Raw genomic sequence first — 12,167 nt, 5'->3', positions numbered from 1 at the left:
CCCCTGCTCACGCTGTCTCTCTCTCTCTCTCCTAGAAATAAATAAAACATTAAAAAAATATATTTAAAAAAAAAATAAATAAAAAAAAAATAAAAAACTTCGTTCTTGACCCTTATTTTGAATCATGTGAGCAATATATGTATATATTCCTCCTTCTTCAGAGATAAATATTATTTTCAGTTTGTTGATTATTCTTGCAGACCTTTTCTATACATTTACATACATTAATAGGGAGAGATGGAAATATTTGTTGTTTTATTGTGAAGGGGCAGATTTATACAAATGGCATCATGATTTATGGATCATTCTGTACCTTCATTTTGTTACTTAACAACACATGCATGTGGGTACACATAGATCTACCTCATTCTCTGAAACTGAAATTTCTGAAGCTGAAATTGTAGCCAGCTACAATTCCATGGTATCGTTGTACCATAGCTCAGTTTTATACTCTTATAGATGGAAATTTAGATTGTTTAAAAATTTTTTCTTCCATAACCCAAGGCTACAGTGGATTGTTACCCTAGGCTATAATACTCTGGTTTCTCTTCATATCAAATAAATCTTTCAGCTTTTTTTCCCCATGAACATGTACAATTTTTTCTCTCGGCTGTATACCTAAAAGTAGAATTGCTAGAATCATAAGGTATTCACATTTAAAATTTTAATGGATAGTTCAAATTTGCACTATAAAGATGTATTGATTTACATTCCCACCAGCATGAATGAAATTACCCGGTGTTAGTAGGTACAATACCATCTTTAATTTTCTCAAATCTGATGAATAAAAAATATTTCATTGTTTCATTTTGCATTTCCCTAGTCACTTGGTGAAGTTGCCTGATGTTCGGAAGGAAGATGCTAGCTTATCTTTGTTTTCTTAATTTCCTCTCCCTCCAATAAATTTTCCTGCCCAAATTGAAATGTTACTAATTGTTTCTATCACTCATCGTTTCAGCCAGCCAAGCCAGGGACTTATTGTCAAAGATGCTAGTGATTGACCCAGCAAAAAGGATATCTGTGGATGACGCCTTACAACACCCTTACATCAATGTCTGGTACGACCCTGCCGAAGTGGAGGCGGTAAGGCACAGGCTGACTTACTTTCCTTCCATAAACGGATTAGGGGAACTGGGTGCTCAGCGGTAAAAACAGAAGGAATGAGAATGTGAACCCAGGATCACATACAAAGTCCCTTCATGCAACTCCTGTCACAAAGTTACTACCTTCCCCTCTAAAAATTCTCTTCTTCAATCTGTATTTTATATGCTTTTGTTTTTTCCAGGATTTTGTATGAGAGAGAATGATTTAGTCCACAAAGCCTTAGCTGTCCATGAAATGCATCCATTTGCTTTTGTTAAATTGTTAACACCTCCAGGGGCCCCTTTTTAATGTTTAATTCCCAGCCTGTCCTGATACACACTAAGCAGCAGAAATCATTAAAGAGAGTATGTGGCTTTGCCTTTCTTTCCTTGATAAGATGCCTGCCATTAGTCAAGTGTGGCGCCACAAACATTTCACAGGTGGAACGTGTCCCAAGCCATTGGGGACTTTGTGAAACCTCATATGCACTAGATGAGGAAAATTAGGTAGTCCAATGCCCAGCATTTCAGGTTGATTCTAAATTGACCGCCACAGTAGGATACACATATGTGTTACAAATCTGGACATAGTTTAAGAATCTTCTCAGAGGTATAACTTTTTAAAATTTTTAAATTTATTTTATTTTTTTACTATTCTCAGTCATTCAACATCTTCTCTGCAAGCTCTTTCTTGCCTTGGCTTTTCTCCTTTTCTGTGTGGAGCCAAGGCAAAGGGTTATCGCTGTTGCCCGTGTGTGTCGTGTAGCCTTCTTGATGGCAATGCCCTTTTGTCCCCCTTTTAAATGTTACTGTCAGCAATGTTAATTTCTCCCAAAAGCATCAAACTCTCCTCAAATTCTTAGAATACCCCTGCTAAATGTTAATCTCATGTTTTAACATAATAGCTCCAAATTACTTTGTTTGATTTGGTTTTTAATATTCTATTTGAAATACTCTTTTTGTTTCTTTTCCCGTGTCTTTTGCTGTTTTGCAGTCTTCTTGCTTAAACATAGTTTTGCTCTGTTTAAGCTTCTTTTTGTTTCATTGTGTGCCTGCCCATGTCGAGATGCTAAATTCAAACTGTCATAATTCTTGTCCCTTCATCCTTCACTGGAGAAGTGAGATCTGACAGATGGGAGTGAGGATTGGATAGAATTAAATATTATAGACATAATATTCAATAAACTACTTTTCATAGTAACCCAATCGTTAAGCATTCAACAATTTTGGAGAAAACACTTCAGTGATAAATTAGTCTCTCAAGTGTGGAAATGGGTGTAACAATCCTTGGTAATATATTCTTAAGCTCTGCTCTCTTAAAGAGTTTTACAATGATGTTGAAATTTCAGTTTGCTTAGAATTAATTTTTAATCACTTGATTTGATTCTTACAAAATAAAATCATCACACTTTTGTAGGTAAAAAATAGAACCACTTTTAGTCTCTTGCTTTTGGGAAATATGTTCAAAGAAGTTCTTGGAATAGAATGAGGCCATGAAATAAGAGAAAGTATGATGTATATGTGTATGAAAAGTAAACAAAATTTTTTTGATGATTTTCAAGAAAATACTCTAGGTTATGATGATAACAATTTTAGACAAACATAAATTATTTGAAATTGTTGCTCCTCATTTATTTTGATCATTCAAATCATGTGGCATATTTATTTTTCTCTCTATCTAATGTAATGTGTGTAATCTGGTTTTAATGAATTGTGGCCCAGAGTTTAATTGGAGTCATAAAGTCTGCATTTGTAATTTAGCTGTAATTATGTTGCCTATAAAGGAGACAGTTGTTAGAATCTGTAACAACATATTAATGAATAGCATCAGTGAATTTTTAAATGTATTTTAACTTTTAATGAAGAACTTCTTTGAAGGATAAGAAATAAAATTTAGGACACTAACATGGCTAGAACCTTTTTCTCACTCATTTCAATACTGTCTTCCTGGGTAATGGATAGTAATAACACAAGACATGAATTTTAGGGGAAGGATTTGATAGAGACTGAAGGTTTAGAAAAAGGGAACAGTTAATGCATAGAAGAACAAGCAAGTATTTAACATCTAGACTGCGATCATTGGTTATACAAGGGTAAACATGTGTTACATCTAGACATGTTGCAGTGAAGAGGTTAGAATCCTGACCCTAGGGCAAGATTAATTTATTACTCTGTGAAATGTATTATAGCAGTCACAACTATGAAGATCAGCCAACTAGGAAGAGACAAATATTACAGATGCTAAAAGCAGTAGTCAACTATACTTTCTGCAATATGGTTAGACTTAGTGACTTTGTTATTGCATGTGAACATACATTCAAAGTAAAATAACCTTTCTTTATTGGATGCATGGCAAAGCCATAATGGTATGATATATTTTCTGCCAAGACTGCCAAGACAATCTTACAAAATAAACTCTGGTATGTTCTCTATTCCAAACAAAGGGAAGTATCAAATAACTAGAATTTCTGTGATTAGAAGTTATCCAGGATCTCTAGGCTTAAGCAGTGTTCAAGTAACTCACGTGATTATAGAGGAAAGGAAATATAAAGATGAGAGGAAGTAAAAATATGTTTCACTGAAAGAAAATAGAAGCATGTGGAGAGGGATAAAGGAGAACCTGTAAGAGAATGTGATGTCTTCAAGAAAAGTAGACAGGAGAGAAATGCTGTGTACTAATCTATTAATCCTACTATAGCTATTTTATCACGTTTCTAAAAGTGCCGAAGTACAAAAATGAAAAGACAAGAGCTTATGAATACTGTCATAACTCTAAGAGAGAAAATTATTCATGCAACCAAGAAGTTGAAAAATTTTAAAATTGAATGTCAAGGTTAATAGTGATCTATTTGTGTAGTAGCACACACAGAGTTTTGAAGTTACAAATGCTCAAATTATTAGCAAGTTCTTATTCAAACACTGTTCAGAACAATAAGAGAATGTGCCCCAAACAGAGTGCAAAAGCCACATTTCATGTCAGTATTTTTTCATGAGACAGTTGAAAGGCATTCGAACTCTATTTCAGTATTCATCAAGAGGGCAAAAACATACACACATGCAATTCATTCAGTTGTAGGCATCAACTGATCATACACCACAGGTATGAAAGATGCGACAGATTTAAATTTCTGCTCTCCCACTTACTAGCTGGGCTTGGTCAAGTTTCTTAACCTTTCTGCAACTCAGTTTTCTTAACTAAAAATAGAGAACATTCATAATGCATCGTGTTCTTCTGATAATTTAAAGCGTTAATGTACATAAAGTGCTTAGTACAGTACTGCAGCCAGTAAGGATCATATAAATAGTAATAATAATAATAGTTATAATAATTATTATAGAAATATTATAGTAATAATTGTAGTAATAATAATTATTATTACTACTATTAGACTTTTACATGCAAACTTCAACTACATTTTGAGATTTGGAAAGATACTTATATTTAGTAAAAAAGACCAGTGGTCAAGGAATTGCAGAAGAAATATTCTACATTTAAAATATTAATCCCTGGAAATTATATAGCTCCTACAAGATTTTAAAAATTTGGTCCTTTTTTTTTGTTGTTGTTGTTGTTGTTGTTGATATATACTCACTTCTACCTTGTCAAGTATAAGAATTTGGTGCCATTTATTCCAGCCAAAATAAAGGCACCTTATATTGTTCATAAATCCTCATTGTAACTATCTTTATGAAACCAGAGGACATTCAGGACTGTTTTCCCAAACAGTCACTTTAAATATCTTCTCTGTGGTCTGTTAGATGGAAATACAGAAACAGTGAGGATCATTGCCTTGTTTCTACAAGATTCTTGAGTTTAGAGATTCTGTTAGAGAAGAGGGTCTGAGGTAATATCTCGTTGTGGTTTTGATTTGCATTTCCCTGATGATTAGTGATGTTGAGCATCTTTTCATGTCTATTAGCCTGTAATGTCTTCTTTAGAAAAATATTTATTCAGGTCCTTTGTCCATTTTTTAATTGGATTATTTGTTGTTGTTGTTTTGATGTTGAATTGGTTGAGTTGTATAAGTTCTGTATACATTTGGGATATGAACCCCTTATCAAATATATCATTTGCAAATAGATATATGAATGTTAATGTTGCATAGGTCTAGAAATATTTCAAGGTCACTCTTTGTTGTTGTTGTTCAAGGTAAATATTAAATGAGAGCTTAGAGATCATTGTAGAGTGGTTGTTCAGCAAATATCAACAGTTAGAGTATCAGCTCTTTAATTATGAGCAGCTGCAGGAACACAGGACCAGAAATCATGATGAGAAAAGTAGAATAGGGCTAAGCATGGGATCAGAAAGCATTGAGAAGAGAATCATACGCCTGTGGTCAAAGTAGTGTAGGTTCCAGAGCTTGGTCTGAGGAATTCAGAGTGGGAGTTGATGCCAATATGTGGACAGATAAGAGGACAGGCGGATAACAGGTCAGGAGAGACATGAGGTCTAAGGTCAGAGTTCTGAGCAGAAGCCACACTAAAGAGCATTTAACAGTGGCAAAACTAAGAGTATTTTCTATTTGGAACACAAAACTCAAGAGCAGGTACTCTTGGAACAACCCAGAGATTAGCAGTTATAGGAAGCTACTACCCACCCTAAAGCGAGGAATTGGTTTACTGGAGCCTAAGCCTACGTAGTGATGGCCTATCTAGTGGGAGTGAGAGTTAACAGAGATAGAAGTGATACAAATGCTTCTGGAAAGACGAATTAAGAGAAATAGGCTGGCTTTCCTCCACTCTCCCCATTTCCTAGTAGTGTCTCCTTCCTGTCAGCTAGACTGGCTCTAAGCCAGCTGATAGATGAGCCTGGGAAATGCAGCCTTTAGGGGCCAGCCTCTGAGACACAGAGAAGAAAGAAGAACGGTGAGGACTGTATCTATGGGCAAATAGGCTGTAGGCTGGCACTCACCTATCCATTCTTCCTTCATTCGTAGCTCTCAAATTCTAAGTAAAACTGAAATAAAACAAACTTAATCTGGAAAGCAGAAAAGTTTGGAGATTGGAGGAGGTGCTCAGGGGCCTCACTGTAAAACTGAAGTAAACATTACCCCAATAACCCCTCATAGTTATTTCATTTTCTTAAGTATCTTGTGATTTCTTTCTAAAGAATCATGAGTACTATGCCAACCTGATAGTCTTGGCTTAAGAATATTTCTCATTGGGTTTTTAATTTAATGTGTGTACTTTCTTCCTTTTATCTGTTGGTGTCACTTTTTCAGTTGTTTGTTATGTAGTTGAGGAGGAGGCTAAAGCTTGTCAAGCTAATGTTGGACAGCATGTGTTTAGGGGGAATGAAGGATTCAATTATCTGTTTTCTATGGTTGCTTACATTTCTTTCTCACCCACCCCTTTGTTATTTCTTCCTTAGTCTTTCCTTCTCTTCTTAGCCTTTTCTCTTCTTTATTCAGCTCCTATGAAACTGTTTGCATAGATCTTCATTATTTAACAGTTTAATATTCTTTAATTCATTCCATAAATTTTATTGAACCCAAACTGTATATCCCATGGACATTGGTGCTGGTGATGAAGCAGTGAATTTAAAAACAAAAATATTGATTTGATGTTCATGGGCTTTTATTCAATTAACAGCTAATGGAAATTTTTATCTATTGGGAATCTTACAACTTATCATCTCTGGACATAAATTCTTCCAAATATGAGGTATCTATATATTTGGCTATTTAGCTTGTTTAGTGTGTGATTTTCTGAGTGTAAGAAGAATCTGTAATAATGTGTCTCTATCAATATTAACCAGTTATAACTAAGTTGTAATGACTGTCTTCCAGTCTTTAACTAGATGTGCATCAATTGCTTTGAATTACACTGAACAAATTATGATTAAAGATCTCTAGCTATGATTTAAAAAACAAAATTATTTGCCTTGAAATATCAATCAATGTCCTGACCAGGTTTTAGTAACTGAAATGCATAGGTTATTATTGAATAATCAAAGAATTCTGAAGTTGGCATACTAAGTAAGGGAAAGACTTCATTTATAATTTAAAGATGCATCTATAAATATATTAACTATCTGGAGCATTCAAACAAAATTCAAATGTTTGAGAATGATGGTGGTAATCATTCTCATTTTCTACTTCTTATTCTCTTGAACATATTTTTATGGTAGAAACTAGTATCATTTGATTATGAATTTTATATGTTAACTTCTGTTAAACCTACTTCATGAATGACCCATTGCTTGTATTATCTTTGTCTTCATTAACTATGGCTTAGCCAATTGTCTTCCTCTAAATTCTCTTTAGTTTATAATAAGTTCCTAAAAAATAAAGAGTAAGCCTATAAATATATTCAATTATAAATGCATCAAATGCATTTTGCTAGCCTCAGAATGTACATCAATTCAGGAATAAGAAAAAATATGGACTATCATGAATATGAATTTGATGCATCTAATGTTCAAACAATCAGTAGTTGTCCACTTCTTGGCAATAAACCACTGAATAAATGTATATGTGATTGCTTTAAATATTTTATAATCTCTTTGTTATATCAGTCAACGTTAACACTATTGTGCTAAACCTGAAATATCCAAAAGAGATGATTTAAATGAGTTCTAAAGTAAAACAGTTTTCTGCATAGACTGCATCTCTTCATTGAGAGGAAAGGGGATTAACATCTTTGTAATTTAGACATTTCCCTGTGGTGAGTCATATCAAAAAGTTACTGCATGTCCTCATGACAGCTTCTGAAGAAGTCATCGATCTGAAATTCAGAAACTACCATTTTTGTTTCCTGATTTCCCCCATAGGAAACACATGCTTAAGCAGGTTATAGAGGTTATTTTTGTTTGCCTTTAGAGAGTCTGAGAGGGAAGGCAGTTTGGACACAAAGTGTATTATAAAACATTTATTAGTAACTTCCAAACTATAGAAAATACCTTTTAAATATATGTAAATAAACATAACCAGCAACATTTGAGTTATTGAAGAATTTTCTTGTAACAATCTAAAAAATTCTATTGAGGATGAAAAATTATATTTCACCAAAATAATAAGAAAACTAGTTTCTCTTAAACATCTAAAAGCTATTGATTGCCTCCATTGCTTTTCATTAAAGGAAAACAAGACAAATGGTGTTCTGTCTCTGAGTATCAGAGGGGATTTTATCAGTGGTCTTATTACTAGTTTGCTTCTTAATGCTATAAAGGAGGTACACCTACTTGTAGTAAGAAATTTTAAAAAATCCTCTTTACATATTTTTTAAATCCTTGCAATCATGTTCTTTCCCCTTGAAATTAATTTTGAAAGTTTATATAGTTTTTTTAAATAACACTTAGAACTAGACATACCTGTATATGATAAAGCATGTGAATTGAGTTTTCTCAAGGGAAGTCCTATATGGAGCTTTTATAAAGAGAATCACTCTCATGAAATTTTCTCATGCTGTTTCTAGCAACTTAAAAATATCAAACAAAAACTATATGTAAGTTCTTTTAAATATTTTCACAAGTAGAATAATCTACCTCATTTCAGAGCAAGGAAAAGAATAACTTAAAACAGTGCCTGAAATATTTAATGTTAGGGATTTCATTTCCATAGTATGATATGGCATTCACTGTGTGTTTTAAATTTGATAATCAGTCTAAATATTTCCAAAGTACCCATCTCTAGTCTGGTCTATACACTAATCTGTGTGCAACTCACGGGTGACCTTATGTTGTCAGGAGTTGGAAAGACAAAGAGGTTACTGAGTGATGTTGTAAGGTGAAATACCATTTTTCTCTTTCCTCCATCCTAAAACTGCCTTCATTTAAATTCCATTTCCCAGACTAAATGTTCCTACAAATTCTTTTAAATATGATTTGTTCTTCTCACATAGAGTTAATAAACTGGCTGAATCCCTCTCTCAGCTGTTCTCTCCATCTGTCCTGACACAAGGACTACCTCTTTGAGTCTTATGATTTCGTATTATTACAGCACATTGCATGCTGTGAAAGAGCTAGTGCAACACTCTGGCAGGCTTAATTTGAGAAATAGCTTGGTGCCATCTATGTGTCATAGAAGACTCTTTCAGTGAGGAGGTGAACTCTAAGTAGCTTTGTTATACTCAGTATGTATACAAATTTAGAAATATGTAGGAAGAAACATGAGCTACAATGGGTGTGAATTTTTATGCACTCTAATTATGTGTTTAATTATAGAAAGAGCAATTCATATTTTGTGATTCTCATTTGCTTGGTGAAAGTTAAATCAATGTCTCTAATTTCTAATATCTGCCATTCGTGGAATTCTAAATTTCCATCTGTTCATGCTGATGTATTCTTTCAGCAGCAAAATGTGAGCAATTTACTAATTGCCTTCTAGAGAAAATATAACTTGCAGTACATTTTACATGCCCAGTGCCTCAGCTGTTAAAGTGAAGATATCTTTTGAATCACACTGGAATTGTTTTGATGCCGTGTGTTATGTTGGTGAGAGATTGTCAAAATGTTTGTTGTACACAGATTTAGCCACCTGCTTTTAGTGGCCCTTCTCTCTACATGACTTATAAGAAAAATATGTACTTCACTCAAACACTAATTCATTTGTCTCTAATTTTAGCAAATTGTTGTGCTGAAGAAAAACATTCTTCTTAATTTCAAATCATTGGGATATTTTGAATCCACTATATAAGATTCTTGAATGTCAAAACTGGAGTTGCTGAATAGGTCATTCTCAGGCGTTACCTGTTTTGCTGATTGGTAGAGTCTGTGCTCAGGTTTTTCTTTTCATATATTACATTGAGCCCTTTAGACAGTGAATACTGTTAATCTCTTGAGTGGACCACTGAAGGAGAATTCTTTTCAAAAGGTGGAGAAGGAGCAGAAATTATTTTTTTAGAACATTCCACATCTGGTGCTCTTTGAAAGGCTGAGTTCTATGTCAGGTTTTTCCAAATCTCTAGACTTCTTCTTCTTCTCTCCAAGTTGACTTCCTAGGTATTGTGAGATTCACCTACTTAACTAAAGAGAATAATCATTTGTGAGAGTGTATTTTATTTTCTTAATATTTTAATCCTGGAAAGGAGATTATTCAATTATGGAATCTGTCTAGGATGCCACAAGGTAGGGTAATTCATAAACTGTGGAAGAAAAACAAAAAACAAATAGTGCTGTCTCTTTTAGAGCTGCTCCTTAGGAGATAGGCAAAGAAGTCAATGTTAGAACCTTAAGGTGTGCTGTCAATGAAAACTTAACCTATTTTATAATAAGAACAAGAATACAAAGAGGAGAAAGAATAGGAAGTAGGTCAGAAGAGAGAATCTCTATTCAACAACTTTGCCCTGTATAGGTCATAAAAATGGCTAATCTCTAGGAAACACAACCTGTTTGGTAACTTGTGTTCCTACCTTGTTTGCCTACCTGCAGCGTTGCTAACATAATCAAACTAGACTGTTTCTGCCCCACAATTTTTTTGTTTTTCATAAAAGAATCTCTTCTAAACTATGTAAGTTCAAGTGCAGCTCTAAGGCACTCCTACCCATCCTCCTATCCTTATGAGTGTTTTCAATATACAACCTTTATTGATAAATAAACTGCAGAGGTGGTGAGGTTTTCTACAAGGTCCACATGTTAATTGCTATATAGAAACCTTGTAATTTCAAGGTCACTTAGTTCTATTTCTAGCAATAATGCTTATTTGGTGGCTAGCCTTGTTTATGATTCTAAATCAACTCTGGTTTTTTACTTAAAATGTTTTCTTTTCTCTGTCTCTACCAGATTCAATGATATATAACTACATGGTAAACTTTTTAATAGTATATTCTCCTTTTTAAAAAATCCTCAGGAGTGCCTGGGTGGCTCAGTTGGTTGAGCGTCCGACTTCAGCTCAAGTCATGATCTCGCAGTTGGTGGGTTCCAGTCCCGCGTCGGGCTCTGTGCTGACAGCTAACTCAGAGCCTGGAGCCTGCTTCAGATTCTGTATCTCCCTCTCTCTCTGATCCTCCCCTGCTCTCTCTCTCTCTCTCTCTCTCAGAAATAAATAAAACATTAAAAGAAAAAATTAAAAAATCCCCAAATATACATATGCCCATCCTGCACCATTCAATGTAACAAATGCTTACTACGTTCCCAGTACTATGATGAGCACTGTACAGAAGGTAAGATGCACAAATAAGGGAAACTTTTCCCTGCCCTTAGGAGCTCACTATCTAGCACTAAGCCTTCTTATCCTAGGATTTATTTACCCCTAGAGATTCCTTGGATAGATTAAAAAAATTTTTTTTAATGTTTTATTTATTTCTGAGAGAGACAACATGAGCATTTTTGAGAGCTTATGAAAAAATTCTTGAAATTACATGCCTGTAATTGTATGTGTACATCTTCCTAGAGATTGCCTATGGCAGTTCATAGTATTATGATATGTTTGGAGATGTTATGTCCAAATTTAACTTCTAATATTTTATTTTATTTTAATTTTTTTTTGAGAGAGAGAATGACAGTGTGAGCAGGGTAGGGTCAGAGAGAGATGGAGACACAGAATATGAAGACAGGCTCCAGGCTCTGAGCTGTCAGCACAGAGCCTGACGTGGGGCTTGAACCCACAAATCATGAGATCATGACCTGAGCCGAAGCCAGACACTCAACCGACTGAGCCACCCAGGCACCCCAACTTCTAATATTTAAAAAGCACTAGTCTACCACAGAAAGTTTTGGATAGGGAACTACAAAATATGGATAGTTTGCTGTTAGAGTTGGGTATCAGTTAAAGGTGTAACCAGAAGAGTTAATGCATTGCTTTAGAAAATCTCAGTTTCTTTCCTTGAGATCATTTTTATTTGTATGAAAAGAACTTTTCATCTGTAAAGGTCCTACTTTTTTTTAGAAAGGGTATGTCAGTGGAAGTGACAGATAAAAATAAAGTGCTATGCTTTCAATTTTCATTATTATGACTTTTAGAAGTTTATTGACAGTATGAAAAAGTTTCCTGTGGTCCTAGACAAGTTAAAAATGTCATTTCTTCAAGAAATAGAAATTAACAGCCAGTATCTACTTTTCAAGTAGCTAGATGTTTTCTTGTGCTATGAAGCTTTCAAGAGTTCAGTTGGAAAATTGGTTTATAGCTTTTTGGTGGCATCGTTCCA

At 34.3% G+C, this 12,167-nt stretch overlaps 1 protein-coding gene across 11 annotated transcripts in view; it reads left to right on the top strand.

Moving 5' to 3' along the window:
* Positions 1 to 12,167, top strand: part of MAPK10 (mitogen-activated protein kinase 10) — a 297,586-nt gene that overhangs the window by 246,938 nt on the left and 38,481 nt on the right. For all 11 annotated transcript variants that reach the window (XM_039250559.1, XM_039250564.1, XM_039250563.1 and 8 more), the window contains one exon: positions 959 to 1,083. In XM_039250559.1, the coding sequence (XP_039106490.1) occupies positions 959 to 1,083 (125 nt within the window). The remainder of the gene's footprint in view (positions 1 to 958; positions 1,084 to 12,167) is intronic.

Source organism: Hyaena hyaena, unplaced genomic scaffold, assembly GCF_003009895.1.
Source record: "Hyaena hyaena isolate Hyena2069 unplaced genomic scaffold, ASM300989v1 scaffold_373, whole genome shotgun sequence".
In the NCBI taxonomy this organism is placed as follows: Eukaryota; Metazoa; Chordata; class Mammalia; order Carnivora; family Hyaenidae; genus Hyaena; species Hyaena hyaena.
Note: the sequence above shows the minus strand (reverse complement) of the source record. Positions and strands in the feature narration are given on the sequence as shown.